Genomic DNA, 16,771 nt, shown 5'->3' on the forward strand with positions numbered 1-16,771 from the left:
AGGGCCGGGTGCAGTGGCTCATGCCTGTAATCCCAGGCCTTTGGGAGGCTGAGATGGGAGGATCACTTGATCCCAGGAGTTTGAGACCAGCCCAGGCAACATGGAGAGAGCCTGTCTCTACAAAAAATCAGAAATTAGCTGGGCGTGGTGGTGTGCACCTGTAGTGCCACTACTCAAGAGGCTGAGGAGGGAGGATCACTTGAACTCAGAGGGTTGAGGCTATAGTGAGCCATGATTCAGTCATTGCACTCCAGCCTGGGCGATAGAGTGAGACTTTGTCTCAAAAAAGAAGAATAAATAAATAAATAAATAAATAATAAAAGCCTTCCTTAGACTTTTTCCCTGGCACTTTCTGAAGTGATGGCAGATGGGTTTTATTCTGGTTCTTATAATAGCTAAAAGTGGGTCACAGAAAGGAATCTAGATTAGATGACAAGATTATTATTTTCATCTGATAATTTCCATTACTCACCTAACTGCTGTCTTTCCTGGAATTAAAGAGAGAAGAAACTATGGAGGCTGGGAGCGGTGGCTCACGCCTGTAATCCCAGCACGTTGGGAGTCCGAGGTGGGTGGATCGCCTAATGTCAGGAGTTCAAGACCAGCCTGACCAACATGGTAAAATCCCGTCTCTACTAAGAATACAAAAGAAAAACTAGCCAGGCGTGGTGGCGGGTGCCTGTAATCCTAGCTACTCAGGAGGCTGAGGCAGGAGAAATGCTTGAACCTGGGAGGCGGAGGTTGCAGTGAGCCAAGATCGCACCATTGCACTCCAGCCTGGGCAACAAGAGTGAAAGTCCATCTCAAAAACAAACAAACAAACAAACAAAAACTATGGAGACCCAGGTTCCAGGGCCCTTGGGTGGAGAATAAATTTTAGGAATTCCTTTGGATATCTGACAGTAGAAGCTACTCCTTGTAAGTCTGTTGCTGTGAAATCACAACATAGCTCATTTAGCAGCGGGACAGCCCATCTCTGGAAAAAAATGGTGTGAGGGTGGAATTACACCTTGGGAGGCCAAGGAGGGAGGATAGCTTGAGGCCAGGAATTCAAGACCAGCCTGGACAACATAGCAAGACTTTGTCTCTACAAAAAATAATTTTAAAAAAATTAGGCATGGTGGTGCATGCCTGTAGTCCTAACCTACTTGAGAGGCTGAGGTAGGAGGACTGCTTGAACCCAGGAAGTTTAGACTGTAGTGAGCCATGATTGTGCCACTGCAGTCCAGCCTGGGTGACAGAGCAAGACTCTGTCTCATAAAAAAAAAATGAATAAATAACATAGAAAAAAAGATATTCATAATAAAATAAAATGGAAATATTTTGATGATTTCTTAGTGAGATTTTAAGAATTGTTATTAATAGCCTACTAAGACCTAGAGGTAAGAACAAATTAGATTTGGCCTGAAAATGAAGATGTAGCAAAAAACAATAAAGAAAAAAATGGCATCTCTGTTTTTTGTTTTTTTTCAGACGGAGTCTTGCTCTTTTGCCCAGGCTAGCGTACAGTGGCATGATATCAGCTCTCTGCAACCTCTGCCTCCTGGGTTCAAGCAATTCTCCTGCCTCAGCCTCCCAAGCAGCTGGGATCACAGGCATGCACCATCATGCACTGCTAAATTTTAGTATTTTTAGTAGAGACAGGGTTTCATCACGTTGGCCAGGCTGGTCTCAGACACCTGGCCTCAAGTGATCTGCCTGCCTCGGCCTCCCAAAGTGCTGGGATTACAGGCGTGAGCCACCGCGCCCTGCCAAAATCAATATTATTTTGATATTTTTAGTAGAGACTGGCCTGGGTCAGTTGATTCTTAAGTACAGTTATTTAAAAACCTTTAGGACCTTAACAATTTTTTTAAAAACTCCCAAGTTTTATTTATTTATTTATTTATTTATTTATTTATTTATTTATTTATTTATTTTGAGACAGAGTTTCACTCTTTCGACCCAGGCTGGAATGTAGTGGTGTGATCTTGGCTCACTGCAACCTCCGCCTCCCGGGTTCAAGCGATTCTCCTGCCTAAGCCTCCCGAGTAGCTGGGACTACAGGTGCATGCCACCATGCCGAGCTAATTTTTATATTTTTAGTAGAGACGGGGGTTTCACCATGTTGGGCAGGATGGTCTCGATCTCCTGACCTCGTGATCCGCCTGCCTTGGCCTCCCCAAGTGCTGGGATTACAGGTGTGAGCCACTGCACCTGGCCAAAATCAATATTATTTCTAATGGTACACTGTAATTATCTATAGAAGCTCAATATATATAAATTCAGACGTGAAAGTTTGCAATGCTGCCTTCTAAAAGTTAAGTTCTTAAAAGAAACATGAGGCCAGGCATGGTGGTTCACGCCCATAATCCCAGCACTCTGGGAGGCCGAGGCGGGTGGATCACTTGAGGTCAGGAGGTTGAGACTAGCCTGGCCAACATGGTGAAACCCCGTATCTACTAAAAAATACAAAAATTAGCCAGGAATGGTGCAGGCACCTGTAATCCCAGCTACTCAGGAGACTGAGACAGGAGAATCGCTTGAACCTAGGAGGCGGAGGTTGCGGTGAGCTGAGATTGTGCCACTGCACTCCAGCCTGGGCGACAGAGCGAGACTCCATCTCAGAAAAAAAACAAACACAAAAAAGCCATGAAATTTACACTGCTTTTCAGTGACCTGTGTAGGGTAAAATCCATTACTCATCAATGTATGAAAAAGATTCCTATGGGATTGTCTAGAGGATAAATTATACATAATTAATTCAGTTTCATGTTGGCCTATTGGCCACTGTTAAATGCCTCAAAGAATGTTGATCTACGTCTTGGTTTTAAAACAGTATGTGAAAATGTTGTTATTTAACCTTATTTAAAGAAAAAAAATCTGATACAGTTACTAATTAGTAAATTTTGGAGATTATGTAGATTTTTACAAAGTACAGTGACACAATGAAGTAAAAAGCAAAAAAGCTCTAATGCTCTTGCAAAATTTTCAGTTTTTCTACCAATTCCAATTGATCTAGGCATTCACTTTTTGCAGTTCTGCAATTACTTGAATATAAAAGCTCTTTCTGTTAATCTCCAACCTGAAAAGTAGTAAGGTAACAGAAGTATAAAGAGGAATGGACATTTCAATCCAATGGTTTTCCAAGTTTTTCAGGCTTTTTATCTGCTTGCTTTTGAAGGTTTACTCCTTTCACGATTCCCCCCACTGTTGTAGGCTTGAACCTTTATAAAATCTTAGAAACCATGACCCTATTTTGTATCCCTTCTATGTAAAATTGTCTGAATAGCCTTTTAAAAAGTTGTTACATTTGGGTGAAAACTTTCCAAAGGTAGCTTGGTAAAATTCACCAAATTTGGCTCATCTTTTGATTCAGTGATTTCACTTTGAGGAATATATTTATATCCTAAGAAAATAATTATGGGCAAAGGTGTGAGCATAAAGAAAGGATAGTCATGTTAACCTTATATGTAACAGTAAAAAATCATAAACTAAATGTCTAATAATATGGAATTGATTGAATAATTCATGGTATTTTACATTCAGGCACTTAAAATAATGCCCAGCAGAATAAGAATATATGATGACATAGACTTTTTTAATATTTATATTTATTTATTTATTTTGAGATGGAGTTTTACTCTTGTCGCCCAGACTAGAGTGCAATGGTGCGACCTCGGCTCACTACAACCTCCGACTCCTGGGTTCAAGCAATTCACCTGCCTCAGGCTCCCAAGTAGCTGGGATTACAAGCACCCACCACCATGCCCAGTTTATTTTTGTATTTTAGTAGAGACGGGGTTTCACCATGTTGGCCAGGCTGGTCTCAAACTCCTGACCTCAGGTGATCCACCCGCTTCGGCCTCCCAAAGTGCTGGGATTACAGGTGTGAGCCACCGCATCCGGCCGACTTTTTAAATTTTTTTAAAGACAGGGTCTCGCTCTGTTGCCCAGGCTGAAGTGTAGTGGCACCATCTCAGTTCACTGCAACCTCCGCCTCCCAGGTTCAAGCGATTCTTGTGCTTCAGTCACCTGAGTAGCTGGCACTATAGGCGCGTGCCACCATACCTGGCTAATTTTTGTATTTATAGTAAAGACAAGCTTTCACCATGTTGGCCAGGCTGGTCTCAAACTCCTGGCCTGAAGTGATGCGCCTGCCTTGGCCTCCCAAAGTACTGGGATTATAGGTGTGTGCCACTGTGCCCAGCTGACATAGACTTTTGTTCAAGATAGACTGTGAAGTAGAAAAAGCAGCTTACAAATGCAATATTTTTAAATTATTAACATTTTTTAAAACATATATATGTATGTATATCTATATGCACACAACACTACACAAAGACAACTCAATTTAAATATGGGTGAAGAACTTGAATTAGTTCTCCAAAGCATACAAATGGCCAATAAACACATGAAAAGACACTCAGGATCATCAGTCATTAGGGAGACACAAATCAAATCACAATGCGATTCGACTTTACACCTACTAGGATGGCTATAATTTTAAAAAATAGAAAATAGGAAGCGCTGGCAAGGTTGTAGAGAAATTGAAACCCTCATACATCATTGGTGGGAATGTGAAGTGGTGCAGCTGCTGTGAACAGTTTGGCAGTTCCTCAAAAAGTTAGACATAAAATTACCATATGACCCGACGATTCCACTCCTAGATATATACGCAAAGTATTGAAAACAAGAACTCAAACAAATACCTGTACACGCACATTCATAGCAGCATTATTCACAATAGCCACAGGGTGGAAACAGCCTAAGACCTTATCACTGGATGAATGAATAAGGAATTATGGTATATACACACAATAGAATATTATTCAGCCTTAAAAAGGAATGAATGGGCTGGGAGCGATGGCTCAGGCTTTTAATCCCAGCACTTTGGAAGGCCGAGGTGGGCGGATCACGAGATAGGAGATCGAGACCACAGTGAAACCCCGTCTCTACTAAAAATACAAGAAATTAGCTGGGCGCAGTGGCGGGCACCTGTAGTCCCAGCTACTTGGGAGACTGAGGCAGGAGAATGGCGTGAACCCGGATGGCAGAACTCGCAGTGAGCCGAGATCGCGCCACTGCACTCCAGCCTGGGTGACAGAGCGAGACTCCATCTCAAGAAAAAAAAAAAAAAAAAAAAAATAAGGTTAATTTTATGTTATATGAGTCTCACCTCAATTTTTAAAATCTACGTATCTATATATATTACATGTTATATATAGAAACTGGAAGGGCACATAATATGGTAATAGTCTTGCTGACTGGTAGAATTATAGGTTTTTGTTTTCTTATTTTGTTTCAATAATGTAAGTTTCATTCATAAGGGCAACCGATTTTTCGAAAGTTATTGTCATGTGTAGCATATTGCATCTTGCTTCTACTTCCAGAAGATCAGGCTACAGTCCTAAGCAGCATCTATTATATTAGTGATTACCAGCCCTTTAGAATCAGATAGCCTATAACTTTCTACATGACGGGGAGTATTTTTGTTTGGTTTGGTTTGGTTCAGTTCAGAAATGTTCTGTCCAAGTAAATCAAAGGAGAAAGCCAGAGAAGAACCTCAGTGATGGCAGAATGTACTGGCTATCCTAGCATAGCAAAAATTGTAGCCAAAGCAGAAGAACCCAGGCCTGGAAGTGAGGGGCAGTGAGGAAGCTTTCCAGCCTTTTTGTTGCTGTCCTTAAGGGAAGGGGAAAGAGCTCACATCTTTTTTGCACCTACTGTGAGCCTGGTGCTGCTAGAGTGTTTTGATACTGCCATTTGTCCTTGAGCAAGCCTCTGAATCCCTATGGGCCTCTGTCCACTACTCTGTAAAAATGCACAGATTAGACTACGGTAGCCCTTAGAGCCCCTTTGCCTGTAATGTGCTAGGACCTTACACTAGTGCTATGCCTTATTCTGTCCCTCCCTGATAACAGGCTCTCTGGTCAGCCTCTCTGCTTCTGAGCCTAAGTGTGCCTAGCCCCATTCCCTGTGCCCAAGCTCCAGCCAGGCTGATTCCAGGTGGCAGAGCAAGGCCTGGGGAAATGGGGCTTGGGGTGTAGGGGTGGGGGAGCTGCAATATCTTTGCTCTGAGTAGCCTCCAAGTTCTTACTCTTCATCTCTTCCAGGGATTACAGTGGCACCTGAGGCTGTGGCAACTGAGCATCTTGTTTTTCTTTATCTTTAGGAGAACTCTCTCTCACTCAACAGATCCTTATTTTATTTTAGGGTTTTTTATTCTCTTACTTGGTTATGTTCAGATCACTTTATAAAATAAGCTCTAATTGAAACCCAATAAACAAAACCAGGGTACAGTCAACACCTGTGAAAAGGAGAAAAAAACCCAAAAAGCAAAAGCTAACAAACAAAATACGGTAAAGCCTCTAATGAGAGATTCTATGTAACCCTAAGGAACCAAGCTTAATTTCACTTTTTTTTTTTGAGTTGGAGTCTCGCTGTCACCCAGGCTGGAGTGCAGTGGCACGATCTTGGCTCACTGCAAGCTCCGCCTCCCAGGTTCACACCATTCTCCTGCCTCAGCCTCCCAAGTAGCTGGGACTACAGGCGCCCGCCACCACGCCCGGAAAATTTTTTTGTATTTTTAGTAGAGACGGGGTTTCACCGTATTAGCTACGATGGTCTCAATCTCCTGACCTCATGATCCGCCCGCCTTGGCCTCCCAAAGTGCTGGGATTACAGGCGTGAGCCACTGCGCCCGGCCAGCTTAATTTCACTTTGAGCATATAAATACAATTTCATTTATAAGCACATTTGGAGTATGTCCTTTGCCATAAAGTATCATCTCCAGCAAGGAACTGGTGAACTTTATTCCATTTAAGGCAAATCCTCAGAATCCATTCTGCCTTTCCAAACACTTGTCTCCTAAAGGCTAGTATCTGGGCCACACATTTCTCCTTTTGCTACACCTTATTGAACGACTTGCATTTCCAAAACTGTTGGCTGCAGCTTCTGTAAGATTGACATAGAATCTCTGCTAGAAAAGACCCTCCCCAGAATAAAACAAACCAACCAAAAAACTACCACATACTTCCATTTAGGACAGAGTATATCAAAATGAGAAAGAACCTCCTCATTTTCACACAGTGGATTACTTATTTAGTTACTGCAGTAACTTTAGAGAAATAGTTTAGCAGTTTAGGCCAGGAACTGTGGTTCTCACGCCTGTAATCTCAGCAACAAGGCCGAGGAGGGAGGGAGGATAGTTTGAGGCCAGGAGTTTGAGAAATAGTTTAGCAGTTTAAATAAAGCAGTGGCTTGTCCTAAGAGTCTTTCAGTTGATTCTGTCTGCGTTTCTTATTCTGGTCAGGTAGCTCTGGACAAATGACAGTATTTCAGTATTTTAATTTCTCGTTTTTAAAAATTGAGTTATACAGCCAAAGAAAAACCAGTAAAAATCTTGACTAATTGCAAAATCATTGTTAAAATGTTTCACAGCATAAATAACAGCTTTTGTGGGTGGGGGTGGGGTGGGGTGCAATTTATCAACATCTTCCAAAATGTTAAATGCAAATATCTTTTGACTCAGCAGTTCTACTTTTGAGGTATCTGAAGACCCACACATGCCTGAGAGAAATGTACAGATGTTCAGCACAGTACTGTTAAACAGCAAAAAATAGGAAACAATCTAAATGTCCATCAGTAAGGGAATGATAAAAAATATTATGGATCATATACAAGTGAGATCGAAAAAAGAAAAAATATATATTATGGAGCACCATACTGTGGAATGTCATTTACATGACTGAATTATGTGACTAAAGAGAACAATGAATATGAGTACATAACTTACAAGGATCTCTCTAATCCCTTTTCCACTTATTTTTAAAATGGTATTTAGTATATCTGCAAAATTATTTATTTCTAGTAGACAAGGTCTCACTATGTTGCCCAGGCTAGTGTCAAACTCCTGGCCTCAAGTGATCCTCCCACCTCGGCCTCCCAAAGTGCTGGGATTGTTAAGTGTGAGCCACTGTGCCTGGCTTTCCACTGACTTTCTATTTCTGGATTCCAGAGTCTGCATACTCTTGCCCACCACTGCTCATGCTCACTTACAGGTTTATTCATATTATTGCAGATTTTATTCCTACTTCCTTCTTTTCAGTGGATGCCCAATAAATTCAACTATTTAAGCTAAGCACAGTGGTGTGTCCCTGTAATCCCAGCTACTTGAGAAGCTGAGGCGGGAGGATTGTTTGAGCAGATTTGGAGACCAACCTGGGCAACATAGAGATTCTATGTAATCTCTCATGTCAAAATAAGTAAAAATTCAACTAATTAGAAGGTCCAAACCAATGCACATGTCTAAAGTCATCTAGCATTTCTTCCTGGTAGAGATTACCTTAGACTGAACCCCCCTGGAAGACGAGCATTACAATATTCTGGAGTGTGGCATATTATGTTTGTGTCATTCCATGTTGTATGGTGTTTCTGTCACGATGTATCATGAAACAAGCAATTCTATAACAGAGCACTATTTTGCCTCATTACTCTCGGAGCAATGTGGCGTAGACCCATGGAATTTCCCAAGTTGTGGCAAGTGTTATTAGCACTGCCTTGGTATTAAAAGAGGACAAGAAAATGAACCACCTTCCATCTTTTGCTGGATAGACAATCAAATCACTTTCTGGCTTTTATCTAGTTTTAAAATACATTTCAAGGGTCATTTGAAAATGACACAAAGCACAAATATGAAAAGAAATTCAAATATTATCACACTCCCTAATAAAACAGCCTAATTACCAAAGGCTCACATTTTAGCAAGTTAATTCTAAGACTTAAGCTGTGTACGGTGTGTGCAAATTTGCAGATACCTTACCATCACATGCAAGTGTCTTACTGCTACTGAAAGCTATCAGACCCTTTCAGGAGGCGTGTTGTACCAAGCAGACCTAAATGTGAACTTTCATCAAGGACCTTTTTAGGAGGCGTATTGTACCAAGCAGACCTAAATGTGAACTTTCATCAAGGACTATGTGATGTCAAGCAACGCAGTGCCCATGTATTTCATTCAAAAACCAGTTGTCTCTCCTGTGGTTTATTTTATTTTATTTTTTGGGGATGGAGTCTTGCTCTGTCACCCAGGCTGGAGTGCAGTGGCACAATCTCGGCTTACTGCAACCTCTGCCTCCCGGGTTCACGCCATTCTCCTGCCTCAGCCTCCTGAGTTACTGGGACTACAGGCGCCCACCACCACGCTCGGCTAATTTTTTGTATTTTTAGTAGAGGCGGGGTTTCACCATGTTAGCCAGGATGGTCTCAATCTCCTGACCTCGTGATCCGCCCGCCTTGGCCTCCCAAAGTGCTGGGATTACAGGCGTGAGCCACTGCGCCCGGCCTCTCCTGTGGTTTTCAACATAGTTAAATCCTACAATGTCTGAGCAATGGTTACAATTCCTTAGGTAGTAAGGGAAATACCTGTTGAATGGCAATTTGTGTTACATGGGCGCTTTTCTTATCTTTATCATTTAATCATTACCCCTCGGGTACACAGGACACACAAATTTCATTTTTCAGATTTCACTTTAAGAAAATTAATAAATACAGCAAACATTAACAACACTGTGATGGGACGATCATCAGAACTGTGGTAACTAATCAGCAATAGCTCTCAACCTTTGCACAGCAAAGTTAGGAAATTTGACTCGTTAATCAATATGCCATATGCCTATCTTTAAAATGCAAAAAAACTAAGATTTATATCTTAGTTCATTAGTTTTAAAAAGCATCATTTTAAAAGTTGGCCCAATTAATTATAGATTTAGTCTTTTCTTGATGTCAACAAAGTCTTTAAACCTCACAGCACTGTAACTATCTTGGCATTGAAATAGTTTCTATACACTTTCTAAAAAAAATCATCTTCAGTTACAAGGCTTTACACTTAATTATCTAAATTGCCTCCCACTTCCATTTACTTGAGTTTTAGACATCCAGCTTCTAGGGGATACTGTTAGAACACCAAACCATACTAATCTTCAGATTGAAGAGGGTTTCTGTCCATTTTCTTAAGATCTGTGGTCAAGAATAAACCCTAAAAAAACTGTTCCCATTCTCAACATCTTAAAAAAATGGTGGTTGTCATGACGTACCTACTAAAGTTACAAAGTCTCCTTGAGCCAGAATTCATTTTAAATGGATCAGAATTATTAATGTTGGTGATTAATGGTGATTTCTATACAGTAGAAACTTCCATCTAAATCAGATTGAGTCATTTGCTCCTCTGAACAAAAAATCTGATGTTGACACAATTGCAGCCTGTCACTAACCCTGCTGTTCACTTGCATGTATCTTGTTTTTAAAAATCTTGTTTAAATCATTCTGAAAGTAAAACTAGTTTTTCCTCCTCTACATATAGCACCGAATACTTGCAATGTTTGACAAAACCTTTTATCAGCCCATTAACCTATTTATAAGCATAAAGTATTTTTAAAGGGAAAAACTTTGCCATCCCTTATACTTATTTAAAAGGTACTGCTAAGAGGTATTATCAGAAACAAGATTTAAAAATATGTAACAAAATCTTAAGTTCTTAAGTGAAAGCCATTTAACTAATATTTAAAACCTCTGCAATTATTAGTTTATTAGTATCATCCAGGACTCAGATGTTCAGTATTCCTCCTGAAATTACATAAACAAATGCAAATGGAAAGAATCCAAGTCAAAATTATATAACAAAACAGCACTCCATCACAAAAGCGTGTAAAATTACAAGAACGCTATTTTAAAATACTGGCACTTTAAGAAAACGATAATCTCGAAAACCACAAAATTGCCAAATTGTTCCCTAAACTGCTAAGCAGATAAACATGACTAATGAGTTTGTTTTGTAAAGAAAAATCATTCAAATAAATTGAATAATTCATACTGAGATGCGAAGTTTAAGTGTCTTCTTTCCTATCTACTTGGATTTATAAAGGGGCAAACCGTAATATAGGAAAATATACCCTATTTTGAATGTGGCATCTTTGTTTGAAAAGCTGGCCCAATTAATTAAAAATACTTGTAATGGATAGTCTCGTTTCCTGAGCAGTCCATATTTAGATAAATGGGAAAAGACATCTATAGCCAGCATTTTCATAGTCTTCACTGAGACTAATGTCAACAAAAAATTTAATATGGCAGTCTTGTATTTTAAGCTCACGCTTTTGGGGATACATTCTCAGGTCTTCTTTAATGCGGGAACTGCAAAATATAACTGCCATTACATGGTAATGGGAGTTAAAGAATAGAGTCCTCATGTAAAGGTTAGAACATACTTTTCTATTAGTCCTTCAAGGACAGACTTTCAAAATGTTTGATTCTAATAATCCCATGCTTTGAGTAGATTGATTACTCTTCAGTTTGTAAATGTAAGTGGGCTATGTGAAATTTCTTAACTGATCAAGATTTTGGATGTTCAGTTATGGATGAAAACTATCTCAACTTAACTTTACCCCCATTATGATATGCAGGGTGTGTAGACAAAAGCTTTTTATTAGCTAACTATATGAAAGGATAAACACTGTAATAATTCATGTGATTCAAAATGGGCAAAAGCAAAAGACTAGCTTCCCCTCAAGAAGAAAAATTTCAGACCTATGAAAAGGACAACAATACTAATAAAAAAAATTGTATTTACTTAGAAGCATTCAGAATGTCAACAAAACAGCTGCAACTTTTTTTTTTTTTTGCAATTACAGAGTGGTATTCAGTTAACAGAACAACAATTATTTCGTATAAGCTGCATCAGAGACAACTGAAGATGAAAAAACTACCATCCCCATATATAACTAATTTGTGCTGTGCACCAACAAGAACCTGCTTTAAATTTCCATGCCAATTTACAACCCCCATACTGTACCAGGCAAGGTTAGTGGCTATTGAAAATACCACCAGGACAGGGCTATCTAAAGACACATTCGGTAGTGTGTTAACTATACAAAAAAAGACACTGTACAGTTTAAAAACAAATCTTACACAGCCTTACATTTCAATTTTTTTCTTTAAAAGGAGTGAGTTGTGTACAGGGGGGTTAAATGCTTTATAGACAAGAAAAAAAAAACTGCGCTAGAACCAACTTATTCATCATCATCATCTTCTTCTTCATCTTCATCTTCTTCATCTTCCTCCTCCTCCTCATCCTCTTCATCTTCCTCATCTTCCTCCTCTTCCTTCTTTTTCTTGCTTTTTTCAGCCTTGACAACTCCCTTTTTTGCTGCATCAGGCTTTCCTTTAGCTCGATATGCAGCAATATCCTTCCAAAGCAAACGGAGGATAAAACAGTAGGGAAGAAAAAAACATTAAGGAAAGAAACAGAACATGGCAGAACTTTATGAAAGAAATCAAGATGCTAGTTATACCAAAATATCACGTATCTGTAGATCCACAGCAACTCCAGAAATAACTAGAACTTCAATAAATGAACATAAAAATACAAGATCATTATAACAATCTATAACTCATGAAATGGCATAGTCTAATATTTGCAAAGTTATGCCTCATTGAGGTGCAATTATGTACCACATCCTAACTCCATTAAAACCAGAACGTAGAGACTTTGATTAAAGGGTAGACACTGCCACCTTCTGAATGCAAAAAAGCACTCTACAGGTTTACACTGTCAGACCCTAATCCTTAGTAGAAAATGTGGTCTTAAAAAAAAAAAGGTAATTTGTCAATAAACATGCAATTAGGTTAAGAAACATCTAGAAATAAACACTTTTCAGAATGACTAAAGCTGAAAATTAAGTATTTAATATTTCAATTTACTGAACTGTAAGAGTTATAGATTTCCTTAATCTTATTAATTTACTGGACAGAGCAGCAGACTTGTAATTTAACTTAGTGATGTTGTGGTTTTTTGAGTATCTAAAGGAAAAGAACATAAATGTTTCAGGATATGACTAAGAAAAATATAGCCTATATTACTTTGTCTAGCCTGTTTTTGTACTGTATGCCAAGCCATTTGAAAATACTCATTTTTGACTTGAAGTGACTACCAACATTTTCATGAACTTCAAGATACTGGGGAATAACAAAACCAACATAAATGTACACAGCCTTTGTCTGAGTCTGATTACATTTTAGTCAAAAAAACCCCGAATTTATTTGGTCCTCTGCATTCTTTGAAGGATGAGGACTTATATCAACACCATACTTAATGTAGCTGTTACCCTAAAAACTTATTACACCTCAAACTAAGTACAATCATACATCTGGCGTACTTGTCATCATTTTACCAAGCAAACCCACACTTCTTACCTTTTCGTATTTTTCCTTCAGCTTCGCAGCCTTCTTTTCATAAGGCTGCTTGTCATCTGCAGCAGTGTTATTCCACATCTCTCCCAGTTTCTTCGCAACATCACCAATGGACAGGCCAGGATGTTCTCCTTTGATTTTTGGGCGATACTCAGAGCAGAAGAGGAAGAAGGCCGAACTAAAAAAAAAAAATTAATTTTAGGATTTTAAGTTAACAGATCACAAAAACAAATACTATTAAGTGTACACTGCATTGCTATTTAAAGCTGCCTGTGAATTTCTGTGATGCATTGGACAGGGTGCAAATACTATAATATACTAAATATCCTTCACAACCAAAGCTTAATTTACAACTATTTAATTTATACTAGCTAGAACCCTAGATGAACATTCTACAATTACACTATTTCAAAGGGGTAGTATTTTTCAAGAAATAAAAAGATCAAAAGGAGATACACTGGGCAAAGGAGACTAAGTGTCTAATTCAAATGCTCTGGGAACACTCCCACCCAACAGGAATTTTATACTATTTAAATATAGCCAGTATGAACAAGTATTAGCTAAGAAACTTTGATTGTACACTTACACTCTAAACTGACAAAGTAGCTTGCTAAATTTCTCTCAGATTCTACTGTAAAACGTGTCTGGGAAGTAAAAACAGGCAAGATACTCACGGAGGCCTCTTGGGTGCATTGGGATCCTTGAACTTCTTTTTTGTCTCCCCTTTGGGAGGAATATAGGTTTTCATTTCTCTTTCATAACGGGCCTTGTCCGCCTTTGCCATATCTTCAAATTTTCCTTTCTCTTTAGCAGACATGGTCTACAAAATAATTATTTGTAAGTTTAAGTTGTAACATTTAAGTAAATTATCCTCAAAACCAATGTCTTTTGCTATGTAATAGCGTCCCACTATGAGAACGCCAACTAGGCTTTTTTTTGCATCCTCAATTGGAAACTGTCTTTTAATTACCTTGTTAGCATGCTTTAAGCCCTCTTACCTTCCACCTCTCTGAGCACTTCTTAGAAAACTCTGAGAAGTTGACTGAAGCATCTGGGTGCTTCTTCTTATGCTCCTCCCGACAAGTTTGCACAAAAAATGCATATGATGACATTTTGCCTCTCGGCTTCTTAGGATCTCCTTTGCCCATGTTTAGTTATTTTTCTAAAAAATAAAATAAATATTTGATGTTAGCAATAAAATTATGACATGTAAGAGCTTAAAGTACTTAGTAAGGGAATGAAAACCAAGGTACTGGTTATTTAACACAGTAGCGACATCAACCTCCGTAAAATCAGACAAGAATATGGCCGAGAGATTAAATTCCTTGAAGGGGCTATGCCAAGCAAACAAAACAAAACAAAAACAGTCCTTCAGGGCGATCTCAAAAAGTCTAGACATAAAGATGTACCCATACAGTATTCCCTATCTATCCGCCTGAGTCTGCTCTGATTGAGTATCTTAACTGGTCACTTAAACGATTTTAAAATCTAGAACACCATTTTAAACCAACCAAACCAAAGGTCAGAAAACATGCTGCCAATTCGTGGCTTTGCACTAGATAGGGAATAAACAAGGGCCTAAGCGAGTCGACTCTTCCTAATTATGCGACCTTAAAAAAAAAATCACCGTGCACCGAAAGTTTCAAAAAACACCCTCTTTGCATAAAACTTTGCTCCGAAGAGGGAGCAGCAGCCAGCTCCGGTGCTCGGAACCCGGCTGGGGGGTGGCGGTGCCACCGCGAGGCAGCCTCGTTTCCTATCGGTTTGGCCCTGAGATGTATTTCTGTTCTGACTAAACACGTCCGGTCTGAAGTTTCTCCGAGTAAACAAGGATGAGGGACAAAAGCCACTCCTGCTCATGGCTCGGCGGCCCCCTCCCCCAACTCGGGGAGTATTTTTTGGAGCCGTGAAAGTTGGGGTGACTCCTGCGCGGGGCGAGCCCCCCGCCCCCAGAACTTCGCCGGTGGCCGCGCGGCCGAGGAGAGGGGACGCGGCCCGGCTCCCAGGCCCGAGGCCGCCACGTGCGCCCGGCAGGCCCTGCAGGCCCGCGCCGCCGCCGCCCCCATTTTGTCAGACTCGGCGCAGGGAGAAGCCCCGCTCGAAATGGGGGCTGGCTCCGCCCGCGGCCGCCGGGGCCGGCGCGCACGGAATGGCCGCTGCGCGTCTTCCCCGCCTGCGCCGCCGCCGCCGCGAGGGCGAGCGCGAGCGAGAATATGGCTCCTTCCCTTTGTGTATGTGTGTGTGTGTGTGTGTATGAGAGAGTGTGTGAGTGCGAGGGTGCGGGCGCGGCGGCGGCGGCGGGCGGGGTGCGCGCCGCGCTCTGGCGCACACACTCGGCCATTACGGCCGGGGGAGGGGCGGGGGGCGCGCGGCCGGGCCCTCCCCTCCGCGCCGCTCCCCTCCCCCCGCCGCGGTGGGGGCCGCCCGAGGGCCCACCCGCCCGCCACTCCCCGTCTCCCTCCGCGCGGGCCGCGCGCCCCGCCGCCCCCGCACGGAGAACGCGGGGCTGTGAAAAGAGAGAGGAAAAAAAAAGTTGCCTCGGAACTGCTGCGCCCAGCTCCCCCGCCCGCCCGCCTTGTTTTCTCTCCAGCCAGCAGCGCCGGGCCCGAGTCAGCCATGTTCCAGCGAGCGCAGCGGCGCCGCTCCCCCCGCCGCCCGGCCGCCGCCGCCGCCGCCGCGCCCGGGCCGAGGCCGGCCGGGCCCGCACTGCCGCCCCCAGGCCCCCGCGCCGCCCTCGCCCGCCGCGGCGCCCCGCCCGCCCCGCCGCCCGCCCGGCTGGCCGCGCTCCCCGCCGGCGCCCGGCTCGCTGCGGCGGCGGCCAATGCAGCCCGGGGAAGCGCCGCCGCTGCCCTGCCGCCGCCGCCGCCGAGCCGCGCCGGCCCCGCCGCCCCGGCCGCGCTCCGCGCACGCCGCCCGCCCGAACGCCCGGCCCGAGGGCCCAAAACACGTTCAAAATTTTTTTAATTAAAAAAAAAAATTTTTTTTTTGCGCCAGTCAGCGCGGACGCCGCCGGGGGTGGAAACTCGCGGGGCGCGGGGCTCCCGGCGCCTCAGGCTGCCTGAGGGCCGGGGCTCCGGCGCGGGGCAGCGTTCCCGGCGCCCGGGCAGAGGCTCGCTCCGTGCGCAGTTCCCCCCACGGTCCCCCCTCATTTGCCTTTGTGTGGATCCTGACCCGCCGGCTCCCGGCCGCGGGGATCCGGCCGCCGCGCGGGCTGGGGAGCTGCCGGAGGCGCTCTCCCCGCCGCGGCGCTGCCCCAGACTCACCCTCAGCGAGGCACAGAGTCGCCCAGTGCCCGTCCGGCTCTCACTTGCCCCGGCGCTGTCTCTATGGAGCTCAATGTACTGCAATGGCTGTGAGAGCGGGAGCCAGACGCAGCCTCCTCACTCTCTCCGCTCTGTAACATTACTCTCCAGCCAGCGCGGCTCCTATTGGCTACCGCCAACTCACGGGGCTCGCTCATTGGCCCGATACCTCCCATTGTCCTGACCAGAGCCCGTTTGCTATTGGCTGTCTCCGGGGACACGTCATCAAGGATTGAAACAGCGCGCAA

General features: G+C 42.9%; 1 protein-coding gene across 7 annotated transcripts in view; it reads right to left on the reverse strand.

Moving 5' to 3' along the window:
* Positions 1–10,538: 10,538 nt before the first annotated feature.
* The window catches only part of HMGB1 (high mobility group box 1), a 157,871-nt gene continuing 151,638 nt past the window's right edge, over positions 10,539–16,771 (reverse strand). For 2 of the 7 annotated variants that reach the window (XM_063697242.1, XM_055359756.2), the window contains exons 2-5: positions 14,220–14,383; positions 13,896–14,041; positions 13,225–13,399; positions 10,539–12,218 (exon numbers count right to left, since the gene is read on the reverse strand). In XM_063697242.1, coding sequence (XP_063553312.1) covers positions 12,042–12,218; positions 13,225–13,399; positions 13,896–14,041; positions 14,220–14,369 — 648 coding nt within the window. In that variant the 5' untranslated portion in view covers positions 14,370–14,383 and the 3' untranslated portion in view covers positions 10,539–12,041. Of the gene's footprint in view, positions 12,219–13,224; positions 13,400–13,895; positions 14,042–14,219; positions 14,384–14,503; positions 15,213–15,758; positions 15,930–16,484; positions 16,626–16,771 lie in introns of those variants that run through there. The other 5 variants (XM_019039569.4, XM_055359758.1, XM_063697240.1 and 2 more) reach the window with 5 other exon arrangements.

Source organism: Gorilla gorilla, chromosome 14 (assembly GCF_029281585.2).
Source record: "Gorilla gorilla gorilla isolate KB3781 chromosome 14, NHGRI_mGorGor1-v2.1_pri, whole genome shotgun sequence".
Taxonomy (NCBI): Eukaryota; Metazoa; Chordata; class Mammalia; order Primates; family Hominidae; genus Gorilla; species Gorilla gorilla.